Source organism: Monodon monoceros, unplaced genomic scaffold (assembly GCF_005190385.1).
Source record: "Monodon monoceros isolate NGI ecotype Baffin Bay Population unplaced genomic scaffold, NGI_Narwhal_1 Super_Scaffold_5, whole genome shotgun sequence".
Lineage (NCBI taxonomy): Eukaryota > Metazoa > Chordata > Mammalia > Artiodactyla > Monodontidae > Monodon > Monodon monoceros.
Window position 1 is genome coordinate 112,089,964 of NW_021703782.1, and position 18,075 is coordinate 112,108,038.

General features: G+C 58.0%; 2 protein-coding genes across 6 annotated transcripts; one reads left to right on the top strand and one right to left on the bottom strand.

Moving 5' to 3' along the window:
- Positions 1–1,147: 1,147 nt before the first annotated feature.
- On the bottom strand, positions 1,148–8,041 carry ENTR1 (endosome associated trafficking regulator 1). 4 transcript variants are annotated; one of them, XM_029204040.1, is made up of 10 exons: positions 7,827–8,041; positions 7,577–7,726; positions 6,769–6,837; positions 5,891–6,003; positions 5,192–5,593; positions 4,594–4,667; positions 3,840–3,951; positions 3,461–3,523; positions 2,888–3,027; positions 1,148–2,150 (listed from the first exon to the last, which is right to left on the bottom strand). In XM_029204040.1, exons 1-10 carry the CDS (start codon positions 7,894–7,896, stop codon positions 2,051–2,053), a joined length of 1,293 nt encoding a protein of 430 aa, XP_029059873.1. In that variant the 5' UTR covers positions 7,897–8,041; the 3' UTR covers positions 1,148–2,050. The 4 variants fall into 4 exon arrangements, with proteins under 4 accessions (XP_029059873.1, XP_029059872.1, XP_029059870.1 ...); XM_029204039.1 differs by lacking the exon at positions 7,577–7,726 and having other exon boundaries at positions 1,148–2,146; XM_029204037.1 differs by lacking the exon at positions 7,577–7,726.
- A 73-nt stretch (positions 8,042–8,114) lies between these two features.
- Positions 8,115–17,765, top strand: PMPCA (peptidase, mitochondrial processing alpha subunit). 2 transcript variants are annotated; one of them, XM_029202839.1, is made up of 13 exons: positions 8,115–8,221; positions 9,397–9,599; positions 10,035–10,114; positions 10,340–10,422; positions 12,088–12,182; positions 12,961–13,061; positions 13,620–13,883; positions 14,172–14,264; positions 14,359–14,477; positions 14,583–14,673; positions 14,763–14,825; positions 16,333–16,477; positions 17,490–17,765. In XM_029202839.1, exons 1-13 carry the CDS (start codon positions 8,151–8,153, stop codon positions 17,657–17,659), a joined length of 1,578 nt encoding a protein of 525 aa, XP_029058672.1. In that variant the 5' UTR covers positions 8,115–8,150; the 3' UTR covers positions 17,660–17,765. The 2 variants fall into 2 exon arrangements, with proteins under 2 accessions (XP_029058672.1, XP_029058671.1); XM_029202838.1 differs by lacking the exon at positions 8,115–8,221 and having other exon boundaries at positions 8,503–9,599.
- The last annotated feature ends 310 nt before the right edge of the window (positions 17,766–18,075 follow it).

Below are 18,075 nucleotides of genomic sequence, written 5' to 3' on the forward strand. Positions count from 1 at the left end.
CCGTTAGCTGTGTCCAGGGTTTTGGCTGAGGAACCGAGGAGAAAACCCGCCGAGCGCTCGCGATTGTCCCGGCCGGTCCGTGCGGGGCCAGTGCGCCGAGCCCGTCGGAGACGACCGGCCTCACCCCGGCGACGCGCCCCCGCGGGGAGGGTCCCTGACCTCCAGAGTGAGTGCGTCTTCCCGGGGGCGGTGGCCGAGGCCTGGAACGCGAGTGAGGATGCCGGGAGAGGTAGGAGCAGGCGCCCCTCCCGTGAGCCAGGTGGGGTGGCGGCGGTGGGGAGGGGGCGCGGGTTGGTGCTCAAAGCGGGACCTGCAGCGAGGGGCCCACAGAGTTGCCGGTCCTTCCCGTGCTCACTCAGCGCCCCCGTAATAGTCCGGGACCCGAGCCCACGGGGTCCAGATGCACAGGCAGAGATGCATGTTCAACAAAGTCATCGTGAATTGTTCTCTGAAGTTTTTTTTTTTTTTTTTTTTACTGTGGAACACTTCAAAGGCACAGAGAACAGTGTAACAGAAGCCTGCGTGTTCACCCCCCTCCTTGCTGCACCCAGACCCCCTGTGCCCACCCCAGCCCTCCAGCCCGGTGATCTGGTCCCTGTAAAATAAATGCTGTGCCCTCTACCCAGGGCTGTGGCCCAGGCACCCCCTCAGCAGCCCCAGCGCTGTTGCGAGCGCACCCAGAAGGGAGGCTCGCTCTAACACTCTCCTACTAGACCACCCTGTCTGAAGTCTGCTCTGAAAACTGATCCCGGAACCCACTTTTCACCAACGGGCGGGAGCACAAGGTAGTGGGTGGGGGTGAGATGAAGGGCGGGGTCAGTGGGGAGTCCTGGGAGGCTCTTACCTGTAGCTGAGATCACAGGGCCTAGCAGTTTAAACGTCTTGTAAGTCCAACCAGGGGACCTCAAATGCTCCCATGCTAGACTCCAACCTGCCCCACTCAAGACACGCAGCTGTGCCGCGCGTGTCCGCAGCGCGCTGTCCCTGCAGCCGAGCCTAGCAGCCGGTGTGGGTCCACCCTAACCCCCTGGGCTTTTTCATTTATCAGCACAAACCACCCATTAGGCCACGGTCAGCAGCGTGATTCTCAAGCATAAAGAACGGGCTGAATTAGGAAAAAAAAGGACGCTGCATATGAATTTTAGAATTTATTAAATAAGAAAACTGTCAATTTGAACAGGATGCAAAAAGGACGTTTAGTTAAAAAAATCACATCCATAGGAAAACAGCCAAAAAGGCATCTAGTGCATGTTACGCCTCCCCTCCAGCAGGAAGGGATTGGAAAGGCACCCGGGGAGACACCGCCCTGACCTGGGAAGGCTCTGCCTAGGCTCCAAGTCCCTGAATCCTACATGTCATCCTACAAGATGCCGCTTGGAATGCGTAGCAAAACCCTCCAGCCAAAACCAGTTTTCCAGTGCACTTAGGTGGTGCCCCACTGTGGAATGCCTGTGCTGACCTTGATCCCTGCGGGAAGATAATGGCAACCACCTCGTGGGGCATCCACGCTCAGGTCACCAACCACAGGAGCCCCCCCCACCCCGAAGCTGAAGGAGTGGGCTGTGAGCCAGAGGGGGTGCAGAGCACCGCCAGTAAGGCACAGGTCCCTGTCTAAGGCAAGCGCTTACGTTGTGACTCATTTAGTGTTTTTCTCTACTTACGAAAGCAAAGACGATCAACTGAACTTATCTTACAGTTCATATTCTAGAACGACACTGGAAAACACTCGTCACAGAATTGCTGTTTTTGTTTAGTAGCTCTAAAAGAAGCACCAGCTTTTCTAGAAATGTCTTCCAGCAGGATGATCAGCGCCCGGAGCTCACCAAGGAGGGCTACACGGAGCACAGGGGCGGCTCTCGCACCCAGGGGCTGCTCCTCCCTGTGTGCGGCTCACGATACTGTTCCAGGCCGTGAAATTACTATCTCGTGATAGATATCTTTACTGTGTGTGAAGACTGCACATTCAGAGACATGGTGGCATGTTGGAATCCATGGGGTAATGGTTTCAGGATGTAAACAGAGCTGTGAGCTGGAAGCACCTCCGTGGGTCTCAAGACTCCTCCCCCTGATCTTTAATTTCAGAAATTCTGTCTATAGATTTAAGGATTTCAGCAACAAGATTCAACGTTTCAGCTCCAGAAACCAGCTGCCTGAAATAAAAGCACAGATGTTACAGACAGTTTCTACAGCTGCTCCAGGGCAGTAACAGAAGCTTTGGGACCTCCCTGGCGGTCCAGTGGTCTGGGCTCCCCGCCTCCACTGCAGGGGGCACAAGTTGGTTCCCTGGTTGGGGAACTAAGATCCCGCAAGCCACACAACGCAGCCCCCCGCCCCCACCCCCACCCCCCCCAAAAAACCCAGAAGCGTTAAAGCAGAGAAGTTCCAGAGTGAAAAGTGCAGAGTTTTTAAATCTTAGATTCAGTCTCAAGAGACTCTTTGTACTGGACTTAAACGAGACGGGCTTCTCTACCCACGGCTGTGTCTGGACACCCGACGCGCCTCCCTACCAGCGGCTCTGACTGGACACCGCTGCTGCTGATCTCAGCCCCGCGGGACAGAGATCACGACGACGGCAACCGACCCCTCCCAGGAGCCTCACTGTGCCCTGCACGTCTTGGGCCTTCTTCAAGTGTATGTGTTTTTATAAGAGGGAAAGTATCATTCTTTTTCACTCAAAACCTTGGTGTCTTGTAGGTGATTCAGGTCTGGCTGACGTTAACCCTCAAGCCTCCCAGGTGAGAACAGTTATCCCCCCGCGGACCGTGGAGGGCCTGCTCGCCAAGGATGTGTCGTATGACTGCGGAGTGAACAGGATCACTGAGCCCCACCCCCCAAGGCTGCAGCTTGAAACATCAGCTAAGCACCCCCCTCCAAGCCCTGTACTCACTTGATGGAGGCACGCGCGTTGTTCACGACGGCGCGGAGGTTCTGCAGGGCCACGTCGGTGTTCTGCTTCACCACTGCCAGGCTGGCACCCTGGCCTGACCGCAGGGCTTCGTTCTCGCGCTTGAAGTCAGAGACCTGCGCCTGGGCCCGGGGTGGGGGGGAGGGAGGCGGGCGTGGCAGCGTTAGGACTTTTTCCTGGCTAAACAGGAGAGCAGCTAAAAGGCCATCTGACTGAAACCAGACAAGGCACCCTAGGTAGAGGCGACAAGGGGATGATGCCCTTTCCTAACTGGGGGGTAGCAGGCCTCCTAAAGGACACGGGCCTAATGCCGTCCCTGGTACCTCGCCTGTCGTCTGGTGTGCACGTGCCACCCCCCACTCTATAGTGATGCCCTCGACACTCCTGTTGGGCACAACCAGGAGGCCCGGGAGGAAAGCTCATGCTGTCCTGATCTGGGTGCTTCATCTGCGGGGGAGCGGGAGGGCGAGGGGAGGAAACCCCAGCAGAGACTCTTTGGTGCCCTTTTTGGAATTCACGAATACGTGAACCATTTAAGCCCCTCTCTCTAGTTACCTGGAGCAAGCTGATTTCCTGTTTCAGTTTTAGGACGTGATTTTCGGCCTTTACTGCCCGTTTCTGTTATTCCCCCCACAAAAAAAGAAAAAAAATAAAAGGCATCACTGATATGGTAAAATGGACACAGGACGCATCCCCTCCCTCCCCGTCCCTCTCCCTTACCTGGTGGCCCCGGCCAGGCGGGCCCACCCATGGCTGGGCAGCCCACTGTGAGGGGCCCTGCTCACCGCCGGCCTGCCTGGGCCCACCCAGACCCATGTGCCCCCGGGGCAGGACTCAGTGCCCTGTAGGGAGTGACACAGCAGACACCTGACAGTGTCCAGCCAGGCTGGCCCTGCCCACCCCCCCACTGCGAGCCAGGCGCCTGTCTGCTCACGGTCATGCGCTCCAGATTCTGCTCCACCTGCTGCACCACCGACTCCAGGTCATGGTAGTCACTCTCCTCCTTGATCATTTTCGCTTCTAACTTCCGCTCAAGCGTCCTCACCCTTGTTAAGGAAAAAGCCCAGGTGATTAGTAACTCCCTTGACTAATTCTAAGAATGTCAGACTATAAGCAGTTTTAATTGGATTTGATCAAATAAAAACCACAAGGTTTCAGAATGCACCTTGGGAGGAACAGCTGTGAGGCGACAACCTCAGAGCTGGATGCCAGTCGGCTGGCGGTCAGGGGCGCCCTGGGGCCGTCTGACAGCTCTGCTGCTCCATTGTCAAGTGGGGTTGATTTTGCTCTGTTTCAAACACACTTTTACACAGAACATAAGAAACGTATCTGATGCTGAGGATTTAATGCAATAAAACCCACCCTCACACAACTACTGAAGCCTGCGCGCCTAGAGCCCGTGCTGGGCAACAAGAGCAGCCACCGCAATGAGAAGCCCGCGCACTGCAACGAAGAGTAGCCCCCGCTCGCCGCAACTAGAGAAAGCCCGTGCACAGCAACAAAGACCCAACGCGGCCAAAAATAAATAAGTTAAATAAGTAAACTAATTTTAAAAAACAAAACAAAAAACACAAACAATAAAAACCCAGGCACAGTCCAACTCTGATACTTCATTATCGTTTTCGCATTGGTTTCTTTGAGGGTCAGAAGATAATTTGAATTGCAAGCCTAACTCAAAACTTACGTACATTTCTGTTTGCGTTTCAGAGAAGCTCTGAACCTCAGTCAGCTTTCTTCTTAGCTTAGAATTTTCACCTTTCAGCTGCAGAAAAAGAAAATCCTCATTAGAAGCTCGGTGTCTCACTGCAAAGGGATGTGTACTTCTGCTACTTGGCTCTGCAACTTCTTGATAAACAAAAACATTGCAAGACCCACTCTACAGTCCACATACAGAGAAAAACCAAGAACAAGGTTTTCTGCTTTTTAAAGGCCTACTACAGTCACAGACTCCAGTCTTACTGAGATCTTATAACTCTTAGTTGACTATAATTTTTCAAATGCCCTCAGGACACCGGGCAAGCTGTCCCCGAGCCACCAGCTGGGGTGGACCCTTTTCTGAGGGGCAGCGCGTTGAGGATCTCCCTCTACTCCAGTTCACGCCCCCTCACAGCCCTCCGCAGGACTTTGGCGGTTACGCTCACGCCGGTCAGACAGACCACAGGCTGTCTTGTCCTTGGAGCCCACCCCCCAGGCCATCAGGGACACCGGGGGCTCCAGGTTTCCTCCAAGAATGCTGCTTAGACATGAGCCGCGACCAGGGTGCCGACGCACAGCCCCCTCACTTACTGCTTCGTAACTTATCTGCAGCGTCCGAAGGTGCCTGTCCCCCAGAGACTCTCCGTGGACTGTGAAGTCGGTGCTGGGGCTCCCGGCTGAGGAGACGCGGGAGTCGGAGTCGCTCAGCGTGCACGGAGGCAGAGACTCGGGCCCCACCAGCTCCGACGGGTTGGAGAAAAAGGAGGCATAGGTGCTGCAGGGCGACGTGCTGGCGGCAACCCTGGAGGAGTGGGTCTGCTCCACGGCAGACGGCAGGTAGGCCCCGTCCCACCCTTCGTCCTCGTCCTCGTCCAGGAGGTCGCCAGCCCCCGTCGGGTCTTCAAAAAACGGCTGCTGATGCTCCAGGCCATACCCCATGGCCTGGGAGGCGGGGGAGCTGCGGCCGAGTCCCAGCGAGTGCCTCGTGGCTTCCTGAAGAAGACAGGGAGGCGACGCTCAGGCTCCGGAGCTGTCGCAGGCCCTTCTTCCTAGACGTCTGAGGTTGGAACAAGAAGAAAGGCCCATCCTGGCTGCCGGGAACGTGGGGGGCAGGAAGGACCCAAACGGCTCTGAGCGCCACACGGCTTCTCCACCGGGAGCAGCAGCTGCCCCGCTTTGCCCCACAGCCCTCGGCCAGCCTCCTGGGAAGCAACACTGCACGTTAGAAGAGAGACGGCCTCCGGAAGGGTTTTCTGTCTAAGGTCGCTGCAAACAACGCCTTAGGTTTACCTTTGAATAAATTCTGCTGTCAGTATTCTCTTTCGACAGGCCAAGGTTCTTGCTTTTCAGAAACTCTTTAAAGGAGAATGGATTTGCCTCTTCAAGATCTCCAAGTTTCTCACCTGAGATGATAACAGACGTTACAAACGTGAAACGTCTTCTGAAGGTCCTTAAAGGGAACGTCCCTATTCGTAGCTCTTTCCTGAACACGACCCCATCTAAGATGGGGAACACTGCCCTCGTCCTTCCACCAGACCTCAGCAACACTGGGAAACGAGAAAGCTGGCTGATAAAACAGACCAACTCGGGCATTCTAAATTCTCCTTCTCGTCCCAGCCCCTCGGTCCCCGCACCTTGCTGCCCACGGGGTGCACCTGGGGACATCTGAGGCTGCCACGCGCCTCCACTCCCATGCAAAGGGCTTGGGCTGCAGCCTACGCCGGAGGCTGGCTGGCAGAGCGGACGTGCAGCCACGTCAGGAACCACTGCTCCGCCTCCAGCCTTTTCCCCACTCACTCTCCAGCTCTCCCTTCTCTTTCCCACTCTCCCGGTACCCAACCAGCCACCCTGTGGCCCTTTTGGCCCACCAGTGATCCAAGCCCAGGTGTCAACCCTGTATGAAGTTGGCTCCTGTAACCCTGGCCCCACTGTCTCCTCAGACCCCTCAGGTGTGACTTCCCACCCCCTGCCATCCCTCATGCCCAGGTTCTCCTGCCCCTGTGCCCACTTTCCCTCCACCCCGCGGGTCAAGATCGACTGTGGGGCTCCACCCCCACCTGCTCTTTCGGGTTATATGCTGTCAGACTGCCAGCCCTGCTGCTGGGCACGTGCCTGCCACGTAGAGACACGGACGGAGAGAAAATGAAAGGGTTACTGAACTACTGTACCTCCAAAGTGTGTGTTCTGGGCTCCTGATGGACCGTGCGTAGTGCCTTTCCCCTTTCCATAGCCCAAATCTGCAGAGACATCATCACCCCACCGTGATCACGGGAGGCCTTTATGACCACAACTTTTTTTGACATGTGGTCTCTATTGCAGTGGTTCTTACGGCCTGGGCAACTTTCAAAGCACAAGCTCCCGGGCTCCTGCCCCTGGAGATGGTCTGACATCCATGGGCCCTGGCATCTGTGATTCTAAAAAAGCTCCCGATAGGTCTGATGCCCCGTGGGGCAGGCGCACGTCCTCCGTCTTATGGTGCCTCCTGAATGCCCTCGTGGGTTGTCATTGGCTCTCAGACCGTGACAGAACCACCTAAACCCTCCCTGAACACCCTGGACCCCAGGCAGGCAGTGTAGCCGCTTGGGGAGAATTAGGATGAACTAAAGATGGCCTCTGCCCAGCTGCAGCGACCAGAGGATGGCTACACCTGGTTTCCCAGCCTGGCCTACTGGATGAAGGTTCCCTCATCCTCCCACCTGAGAAAGCAAGGTGGTTTCCTGTGTTGCCACTGGGCCTACCTCTATGCCGGCATTTGCCACGGTGTACTGGAACTGTCTGGCTCGGGGGGGCAGGGGGTTCTCCAAGAGGAGACTGTGAGCTCCAGGGGACGGGACTCCTATCCACTTACGTTTCCTACTCCCAGCGCCCGGCGCACGGTGGGGCTAGTGGTCACCGTTGGGCCGGGGATGAGTTGCGCTATCGCGCGGGACCTACAGGTAGTGCCGGCACCGGGAGTCCCTGAGGCTCGTCTCTCACCTGTGTCTCCCACGGAAGCTAGCACCGGACTGGGCACATAGCACATAAACGTCGGCCGAATGCCGAAGAAGTGGGACTCCAGGTCCCTGGCTTGGGGGCGCTCACAGTCTAGCTGGGGGAGACAAGACCAGCGCTCATAGAACGCGGGAGCTGTAATAACAACAAGAGCGACTTCACCGCGCGCCCGCCTCACCTGGGCCTCAGCGCGGACGCCGGGCCGCGGACCCCCGCCCGCCCCCCGCCCGCTCACCGTCCGGAATGACGAGGCTCCGGGCCCGGGACAGCGGGGTGACGCCGGGGCGACGCGCGTAGCCCGCCATCGCCGCGGGCCCCGCGGCGCCAGCCCTCCCTAGCCCGGCAGCGGCGGCTCCATGGCTCCAACTCCGCCCCGACCGCGGCCCAAGTCGACCGCCCCAGTCGCCCGCCTCTCGGCCGCTGCTCCGAGCCTCCGGCCGCTGATTCTGTTCCGCGCACCGGAAACGCAAGCCCGAACGCCTCGGGCCGGCGCCGGGTGGGCGGGGGGGCCGGCGCCGGAACAGGAAGTGACGACAGAGTCGGTGGGCGGTGACTCAAGATGGCGGCTGTGGTGCTGGCGGCGACCCGGCTGTTGCGAGGCTCGGGCTCCTGGGGCCGCTCGCGGCTGAGGTGAGCCGAGGGCCGGCCGGGGATCGGCCGGGGGCTGGGGCGGCCCGCGCCCTTCTGGACGCTCCGCCTTTGGCTCCCCCACGCCGAGGGGCGGCGCCCGGCAAGCGGGCTGGGAGTGCGGGACCCCCGCCCGGTCCCCGAGGCGACGGGGGCACTTACCCCCATGGCGCCCCGGGCTCCGGTCCCGAGCCCCATCCGCCTCTCTCCCGCCCTCTCCTCCCGGGCGGTCGGGGGGGGGGGGGGTGCTCGTCCGAGGTCACGTGTCGTCTCCGCCCCGGCCCCTTCCGGCCGCGTGCCCCCTTGTGAGGCCGAGCCGGAGAGCCTGGGTTCTGTGGTCGCCAGAGCCATGTCCTTGACTGCTGTGCTCTGTCCCCTCTTCTCTGGATGTCTGGCCTTTTCCCGCACTGGCGCTTTCATTCAGGCGACAGATGGGTGTTGATCCCTCGCTGTGAGATCCTGGGTGCGATGGGGACAGAAACCAGGCACTGGGTCCAGGCAGTCTCATGCCCAAAGTGTCAGCTTTAAAGGGAGTAAGCCGTCTCCGGCGGTAAGAAACAGGAGAGACTAACTTCAGGTGGAACGAGGAGGAGCAGCTTACGAGGAGGTGACATCTGAGACAAGGGACGGGGACTGAGAGAAGGGTCAGCCCTGCGAACAGTGCAGGGGAAAGCGGGTCAGGCCGGGAGCCGTGAGAACAGCAGCGCAGGGATGATGAGCCAGCCCAGTGTGTCCAGGGAACGGACCAACTGGCCAGTGGGACCCGGACCTGGGGCGGGGGCGTGGCTAGCAGATGAGTTTGGAGGGGGAGTTAGAGGCCTTCGGGACCCCGTGAAGAGATGTGGCTTCTGCTTGGGCTCCAGGGGGCTGTTGAAGGGCAGGGCTTGGCCACGTGCTCGGTGCGTAGAAACAGACTTAACCCACTTAACTCTCTTTTCACGGAGGCGGCATTTGAGGCCTAAAGGCCTGAACCAACTTGCCGCACGTCCCTGGGAACACCTCAGTGGTGTCCTTGGTCACTCCTCTGTGTTGTCTCTGGGGGCGTGTAGAAGTCAGTCCTCTAGATACGGAGGTGCTGATTTTTTAAATGCGCACGGAGCACAGATAACTGTACCTAGTGACACCACAGGTCCCACCGTCTCAGTTGTATTATACCTGGGCCGATTTCTGTGTTTCAGGTTTGGAGCCCCTGCATACAGGCAGTTCAGTAGTGGCGGTGCCTATCCCAGCGTCCCCCTCTCTTCCCCCTTGCCCGGAGTACCCAAGCCTGTTTTTGCCACAGTTGATGGACAAGAAAAGTTTGAAACCAGAGTCACCACACTGGAGAATGGGCTTCGTGTGGCGTCCCAAAATAAGTTTGGACAGTTTTGTACAGTAGGAAGTAAGTGCTGTTGGTAGCGTCGCGGGCGGCTCCGTTTGTCGTAACATGCACTCACTTCAGTTGACTGTTAGTTGTGCGTAGGGCATCGGTTCATGAATTGTGTCCTGAGTGAAAAAGCATGGCGTAGAATCTGAAAATTTAGTAAGCAGAGTATGAACGGTGGCTCTCCTGGTGGTGGGTTTTGCTTCCTTCTTTTTGCCTTTCTGTCATCCTAAAAGTTTTCTAACACAGATATAAAGTACGTAATTCTATAAATACTGACGTACGTGTGTAGCTGTGAAAACCTTCGGAATCGAGGTAACGTACGTACTTGTCGTCCTCATGTGTTTAAATCTGGCTGTTTCGGTCATATTCACAATTTTAAAAGGTTTGTCTTGATTAAATCTTCTCTTTTGAATATCTGACTTAACCTGTCAACTTTATTTTTATTGCCAGTTCTTATTAACTCTGGATCAAGATACGAAGCAAAATATCTCAGTGGAATTGCTCACTTTTTGGAAAAATTGGCATTTTCGGTCAGTGTCCAACTTGTGATTTTTGAGGCTATACTTGGGAAGAATCTGTCAAGGTTTGCTTTTCTAAAGTGGATGTTTTAATAAATGCTTAAATTGCCAAGTCGATGCTAATTAAGGTTTCTAAGTTAAGTGTTCTGAAAGCAAAAGTAAATTTTTTTCTTAAAAACCGTATCTTGGAGGTTGTTCTGCATGGCTTACGTAGGTTCTCGTATTCATTTTTTCTAGTCTACTGATCGATTTGACAGCAAGGATGAAATTCTGCTTACCTTGGAGAAGCATGGGGGTATTTGTGACTGCCAGACATCAAGGTACGCCAGCTTTCACGGACAGACTCACCTTTTATCATGTGGACTGTCCTCATCGTTGGTCAGAGTCCCCCTGAGCCCCTCCCGTTGGCGAGGCCGTGGAGGTGAATGGTGAGAAGTGAGCCCTGGTCCAGGCAGAGACTCGGGTGGAGGGTTGGGTGGGTGGCAACACTTATACAGAGGCATGCGCTCCGAGGGCCAAGCCTCCCCTGCCATTCGAGCCAGGCTGCTGGCTGGGCACTGGGGATGCCGAGCAGGCCTGTCCCCAGGATGCTCACAGATGGGGCAAAGGGCTGCACCACGGGTGGTAGACGCAGGAGCCAGGGGCCGAGGGTGGTGGGACCGTGGGGGAGGTCAGGAAGGGAACGGTAGGCAGCTCAGCGTCAGGGCTGCTGCTTGAAGGCGCCTGCCAGGTGGAATAACGTACGGCCGTGGCTCAGACCGAGGGGACAGCAGGTGCAGAGGCTCAGCCTGGAAGAGGCAGTGGTCGGTTTGGGGTGGGGAAGATTCAGTAGGCAGCTGGGGCACAGATGGGGTGGGGGTGCTGTGGGCAAAGGCAGGTGGTGTCTGTCTGCCCACTGTGGGGCGTGTTTTGGAAAGCTCTGCTCAGGGCAATGTGAGATGAGCAGACAGAGATCACACCTTTTTTTTTTTTTTTTTTTTGTCCACGCCGGGTGGCATGCGGGATCTTAGTTCCCCAACCAGGGATCGAACCTGGGCCCCTGCAGTGGAAGCACAGAGTCCTAACCACTGGACCGCCAGGGAAGTCCTAGGTCATCCTTTTTTTAAGTGGTTGGTTATTTCGATGCGAATGCTAAAAAATTAGAGAGAAAACATAGGTTAAACGCCAAGAATTAGAGTTGACATGGAGGCAGCATGTTCACATGTTCAAAAAAAGGTCTGTTCAGAAACTTGTGGCTCCCGGCTGCCCGTGAATGAAAGCCAGACTGGTTGGCTGTGTTCTTGTGAAAAGTCTCATCCTCCGTCTCCGCAGGGAGCCCCTTGCTCTGGTCAGGCAGGCCTGTGTTCTGCCCTAGTGCAGCCAGCGAATTCTCAGCTCAGACTTTCGTTCCTGCCGCTCTCCCACGTGGTCCTACAGCACTTCCCCACTGAGAATGGCCCCTTCCCTGCAGAGGCCCTGATGGCCACGTCTCCCCTCCAGGGCTCGCTCCTCTCCACGTGGCAGCTGGGCCCGCTCTGCGTGGTCTCTGGCCTGACCGTGCCGCCCTCGTGGCTCTGTGGCTGTCACGTTTGCACCTCCCCGCCTCAGTGCGCCTGTCTGATCACAGCGCCACGTGCTGTGAGCTACTGTTACAATCAGCCTCTGTCCCCAGCCGTCTAAGGCCAGGCGTGCGCCGTGTGGACAGTTCGCCTAGCGGACACTCAGCGCAGGATGACCCGAGTAGCCTCAGAGGGGCTTGTGCTGGTGAAAACCGCTCAGCTGCCTCTCCAGTTGGGCTGGACAGTGTCTTCCACTCCAGCAATTAGCCTGTGCACAGCTGTGGTTCCTGCCTGCTAAGAGTTTACACTGTAAGATGGGAAAGGGGAAAAAGCCCCAGGTGTGTGCTGACCCTCGACGCAGAAAGATGTGGCCGCCTCCCCTGCCACCCCAGCATACACCTGTCGTGACCTTAGTGCCCCCAACGCCGGTCTTGTTGGTTTTTCCAGAGACACCACCATGTATGCTGTGTCTGCTGATTCTAAAGGCCTGGACACGGTAGTTGGCTTGCTGGCAGACGTGGTCCTGCACCCCAGGCTAACAGGTGTGCGTTCGGCCTGCTTGAGGGGTCCTGGGGTGGGGGCAGTGCTGGGAGGTGTGTTGACTCACTGCCCCGGGGAGGGGCACTGTGTTATGGAGCCTTGGGCCCACCCACCAGTGACAGTCAGCAGGGGGTCACTGGAAACAACGCTCACGATTAGAAATGTCCTTGACACTGAATACTTCGACACTTCCTCTCTGTGCCCTTTGACGTTTGTAGCGAAATGGTTCTTTCATTTCAGAAAAGCATCTCAGACGGTGTTTAAACACCCTGACTGACGTGCTACCAGAAGTTTCTGTGTCTCTGTCCCCATTCCCTTCCTCAGCCTTGCAAATGGCAAGACTTCAAGCTCCCTCCTAGGAGTTGACACAGGCCAGTCTAGCTGCGCTGTGTTTCACAGCAGCCTGGCCTTGAGGTTCCCAGGCTGCGGTTCCGCATTACCATCTTTCTGGCGCTGATTCCAGTTACCTGATAAAACACACCCCCGCCATTGGTCTGTGCCTCTGTGTCTGGACCTCAGTGCCTCGTACGGGGAGGAAGCCACGGCTCGGAGCGGGGCCAGGTGGCTGCTTCCGGGCAGAGGGGAGGAGGCCCAGTTCATACAGTTCGTCCCGGCCTGCAGGGCACTCTCCCCGTCGCTCGTACAAGTGCCCCCCAGCTCTGCCGCAGAGGAAGGCAGAGGAGGCTCTGCCCATGCCTGCCGATGAACGACACTGGGCCCCGCTCGGCGACCCAGGCTCGGGGCGGCCTCCGGCTGAGCCTCGTCTCTGGTTCTCTGCAGATGAAGAAATCGAGCTGACGCGTATGGCTGTCCGGTTTGAGCTGGAGGACCTCGGCATGCGGCCCGACCCAGAGCCCCTTCTCACCGAGATGATTCACGAGGTGCGATGGACACGCAGGCCACCTCCACGGCCTCGCCCCCTGACCCCGGGCTCGGCGGGGGTCGTTCACCTGCCTGATGCCACCTTGAAGAACATTTTTAATTTCTGAATTTGTTAGCTATGCAAGTTTTAAACTTTCTAATCCTTATGGTAACGAGGCTTGTAGAGTGAGTGAGCCTTTTATTTGACGTTTCTTACGAATTTTCGTTCCGGAGAGGCAGGTTTTACTCTTTTTGTAAACACCCAAAGCTGTTCCTGCCAAACGGGAGCTGAAACGAGCAGCTGGCGGGCTTTTCCCATCAGGCCGCGGGGCGCTGCCGTCCCGGCCTGCCTGTGGAGGCCTGGGCTTTTCCCACCTGGCCGCGGGGCGCTGCCGTCCCGGCCTGCCTGTGGAGGCCTGGGCTTTTCCCACCTGGCCGCGGGGCGCTGCCGTCCTGGCCTGCCTGGGGAGGCCTGGGCTTTTCCCATCTGGCCGCGGGTCGCTGCAGCCCCGGCTTGCCTGGGGAGGCCTGGCTGTGTTCTCCTTGTCACCCGTGCGTCTCTTGTTTCCTTTATCAAGGCCGCCTACAGGGAAAACACAGTTGGCCTCCACCGTTTCTGCCCTACGGAGAACATAGCAAAGATCGATCGATCGGTGCTTCATTCCTACCTGAGAAACTACTACACCCCGGACCGCATGGTGCTGGCCGGGGTGGGGGTGGGGCACGAGCAGCTGGTGGAGTGCGCCCGGAAGTACCTGCTGGGCGCGCGCCCTGCCTGGGGCGGGGGGGCGGCCGCGCACGCGGACGCATCGGTGGCGCAGTACACCGGGGGCATCGCCAAGGTAAGCCGTGGCCTCGGTTGCGCTCGCTCTCTCTGGCGTCATTTTTCAGTGTGATCGACCTTGTGTTTATCCTGAAGGCGTTAGGTTCACCTTAGCCAGGCTTCACCTTAACCCGTGTTCCTGTTAGAGCCGAGTTCCACCTGGGCTGGAGGCTCGGCTGGCTCGTGCCCCTCGAGGGGTTTCCTGACATTGGTGTACGGTTTCCGTAGACCCGTTTATATACCACCTGACCTGAGAAGCGTGCGAGGCCTGGTGGTCTTTCACTGAGTGCATTCTTCTTGGTTCCAGCTGGAAAGGGACATGTCCAGTGTCAGCCTGGGCCCCACCCCGTTCCCTGAGCTCACGCACATCATGATTGGCCTGGAGAGCTGTTCCTTCTTGGTGAGTCCTGGGCGGCTCAGGCGGGGCGTCCTGGAGCGGGCCTCACCCCTGCGCGGGCCCAGCTGGGCTGAGCTCTGCCGTCCGTCTGCCGCAGGAGGGGGACTTCCTCCCTTTCGCGGTACTGAACATGATGATGGGCGGCGGCGGCTCCTTCTCGGCCGGCGGGCCTGGCAAGGGCATGTTCACCAGGCTCTACCTCAACGTGCTCAACAGGTGGGTTGGGTGCCCTCGCCCGCTGCATCGTGGCCGTCGGTCCAGCCGAGCATGCTCTGGGGCCTTGACACCTTCCTGGCGTCCCTCTCCCCACGTCCCTCACAGGCACCACTGGATGTACAACGCGACCTCCTACCACCACAGCTACGAGGACACGGGCCTCCTGTGCATTCACGCCAGCGCCGACCCCAGACAGGTGAGGGCCGGGCCTCCTTCACTGCGGGAACCGGGGGACGAAGGCTGCCGGGCTGAGATCATGCTCTCCCGCTCCACGTTCTCTTACAGGTTCGAGAAATGGTGGAAATCATCACGAGAGAGTTTGTTTTAATGGCTGGAACTGTGGATGTGGTAAGTAGGGCTCGGAGCCATTTCCAACATCCTTGCGGTGTTCGATGGGTAGAGAACATGGTGTAGGGGTGGCCGGCAGAGGGCCCGTGCTCTGTGCCCACACCACCAGCATCCCAGCCAGGACAGCACAGCCCCGGGGTGACCCAGACCTGCCCCCGTGGGAGCCCGTCCTCCCTGGTCTTGATGCTGAGAACCCCCCCAGCGCCAGGTCTGTTTTCTGTGACCAAGCCTGTGCCTCCTGTGCCTGCCCTGTGTCCTTCTGCAAAAGGGTACATTGGAGCAGCGTTGAGCAGAACTAGTGGGCCACGGGCATTTTTCTAGCTCTTTCCTGGCTCTGGTTTATGTTTTGACCTGAGATTTTGTTCCCTCATTTTTTTCATTTTTTATTATACCACGCGTGTTTAGAAGTCTTGCTTTTCTTCCTGGATCAGAAGTGGCACCAATAAGCAGATTCTATATACATACTACATGTGGAGGCATGCCCAGACACGTGTGTGCACACGCAGGCGCACAGGCACATACACACACACAGCAGCAGAGAAGCGCGGCGTGTGAGCCTGCTCGGGGTCAGCGGGTGCGCTTCACCTCAGGGCTTCTCTTCTGCACGTTCCATGTGTTCTGCAGTAACCACATACTCCCTTTTTAATCAGAAAAAGAAGCATTATTTTAAAAATAAAAACGTGTTGAAAAATTTGCACGTGGTGGTTCCATTAGCATCCTGTTAGAAAAAGTGTTTTTCTCTAACGTGAAGGCAACTTGAGATAAAAACTATTTGCCTGAACTTGCAAAAGTGATCAAGACGTGTGTTAAATCAGGAGTTATTTTACTTAAAAGACACAGACTCTAGGCGGCTGAGGTGTTTTCCAGCACCTGTTCTCCAGGCCTGAGAGCTCCCCGGTGGGCGGCCTGCACCTCTCACCAGCGCCCCCATCTCTGCCCTTGCGCTCCAGGCTGGGCTTCAGGAACGGAACTCACTGGAGCTGCAGTCTTAAACTTGGCCCCAGATACAGAGCTGGTAGTTTGAGCTGGCTCCTGCGGGTTTCCCAGGGAGCGCGGTGAACATAGCTGACAAGACCCTGCTCCGGGATTTGCGGGGAGCCCCAGAGCCGGTGTTGAGTTTGTTTTCCTTGTGATTTCAATGTGTGGCCAGCTTTGGGGTCCTGCAGTTTGGGTGTTTGGTGTTCTTCCCTGCTCATGCTGCATGGCAAAGTGTAAACCCGAGAACTCCAGGCAAGCACATACTTCCCCCTTATTTCGAATGTGGTAAAGGCCCTATTAGTGTAGTTCCAGCCGTGACCCAGAAAGCACAGAGGCGGAAACGTGGCGGGATCTGCTGGTGACTTGGGCCGCGAGCCCAGGCACGGGGGGCCGTGTTCCCTTATTTAGCCCCGGGTAAGCGGAAGACCCTTCGCCAGGACACGTCCGTCAGCCCCTCTGCTGGCCAGGCCGTTTGCGATTGGCTGGGAGACGGGCGTGAGCCCAGGGACTGAGCCACGTGACCCCGCAGGTGGAGCTGGAGCGGGCCAAGACGCAGCTCATGTCCATGCTCATGATGAACCTGGAGGCCAGGCCCGTCATCTTCGAGGACGTGGGGAGGCAAGTGCTGGCCACCCGCTCCAGGAAGCTGCCCCACGAGCTGTGTGCACTCATCCGTGAGTCCCGGGCCCAGGGCGGGGTGGCCCCCGCAGGACCGCACCCCAAGCCTTGTCCTCTCCCAGGTCTGCTTCCCGGCCCTGCCAGCGCCGGCTGAGCGCCGTACCCGTGTGACTCCAGCTTTTGGCCCCCTGATGAAAGGGCCTCTCACGACCCCTACAGGTTTCAACGCATATTCAATGGGAAAGTGGGTGGAAAGTGTGTGGCCCGGTGTTGTGCTGTGCGTGGAGAGACACCAGCTCCAGCAGCGCTGCCCCGGGGGCTTGTGGCAGGTGTCCGTGGCCTCCTGTGAGTGGCCCTCAGGAGGCCCTGAGCCTCCAGTTCAGGATGCCAAGCTGTACTTGCTTGTGACTCTTTGGGGAACAGGACCCCAAAGGGTCCGCAACCCCAGAAGGGCTCTGCCTACTGCCCTGCGGGGCCCAGTCGCCCAGGGTGAAGCTGACACGGTCCCCGGGCGTCGGCTGGGTTTGGAGTCCTGCCGAGGGCAGTGCTTGCCCCGCCCACGTGCAGCCTCTCAGCCCCTAGAGTATGACAGTACCTGATCTCCCTGAGGCCTCGCCTTCTGTAGAAAATAAGTTCCCAGGGCTGTGGTTCCCTCCTCCAAGGCTGGGCCACGTGTGCAGCCCCTCGGCCCCCCTCGTTCTGACCTCACCCTTCGTCCACGCAGTGCTGAGGCTTTGGTTTTCCCCTCCCTGCAGACTCGCCATGTAGGTAACTCACAGCTGAGGGTTTTTTGTCTTTTTTAATTAATTACATTAACTCCTGTTGGGATGGGCATGTACTAATGCAGTTGAAATTGACACTTGCTCATTTACTAAGAAACTCACCGTGCGGTCCACACGTGGCTGCGCTTGGACCCTCTGGGGTCCTCAGCATCCCTCCTCCGCAGGTGGGGAGGCGGTGGCAGGTTGGGGACCCCTCTGTCTGTTCAGGACCGCAGCCACGGCCTGGAGAGGAGTGGGGTCCACGCGGGGTCGGGTGTTCACCTGACGCCTCTCTTCCCCGTGCCAGGCGCTGTGAAGCCAGAGGACATCAAGAGAGTTGCTTCTGCAATGCTCCGCAGGAAGCCCGCAGTGGCCGCCCTGGGGGACCTGAGCGATCTGCCGGCGTACGAGCACGTCCAGGCGGCACTGGCGAATAAGGACGGGCGCCTGCCCAGGACGTACCGGCTCTTCCGGTAGAGGCGCCGCAGCAGCGCCGTCCACACGCGTTTCTTTGGGGTGACTTTAGGGCAGACGTTCACAGACAGTGCAGACTGTGGGACTTTTCCTAAACGTGAATTCCTTCAGAATTGGACGTGCCAATCAGTGGAATAAAGATTGCTCTCCACCACTGCGGCTGGAAACGGGAAGCGCAGGGAGGCTGGGGCAGCCAGCTGGGGTCGAGCCGGGCTAGTCTTCCTGCTTCCCCAGGGGTTTCGGCAGGTGGGGGGACTGCGCGGTTCCCCAAGGCCGGTGGTCGTTGGGCGGGCGAGGCCTGACCTCTCCTCTGAGGCCCCCGGGCCCATCAGCCCGCCTGCATCCGGGAGGCCAGGGCCACCCATGCCAGCACCTTGAGGGTCCCAGGGCGATGCGCCATCCAGCTTGACCGGTGAGGG

What these genes read in the sequence shown, in the direction of transcription:
- ENTR1 (XM_029204040.1), bottom strand. Translation starts at nt 7,896, where the DNA reads ATGGCGGGCTACGCGCGTCGCCCCGGCGTCACCCCGCTGTCCCGGGCC. An exon ending in GAGCCTCGTCATTCCGGACG is followed by an intron (nt 7,727 to 7,826) that starts GTGAGCGGGCGG and finishes TTGTTATTACAG; the next exon opens with CTCCCGCGTTCTATGAGCGC. An exon ending in CCAGAACACACACTTTGGAG is followed by an intron (nt 6,004 to 6,768) that starts GTACAGTAGTTC and finishes TTATCATCTCAG; the next exon opens with GTGAGAAACTTGGAGATCTT.
- PMPCA (XM_029202838.1), top strand. Translation starts at nt 8,930, where the DNA reads ATGATGAGCCAGCCCAGTGTGTCCAGGGAACGGACCAACTGGCCAGTG. An exon ending in ACAGTTTTGTACAGTAGGAA is followed by an intron (nt 9,600 to 10,034) that starts GTAAGTGCTGTT and finishes TTTTATTGCCAG; the next exon opens with TTCTTATTAACTCTGGATCA. An exon ending in CCAGCGCCGACCCCAGACAG is followed by an intron (nt 14,674 to 14,762) that starts GTGAGGGCCGGG and finishes GTTCTCTTACAG; the next exon opens with GTTCGAGAAATGGTGGAAAT.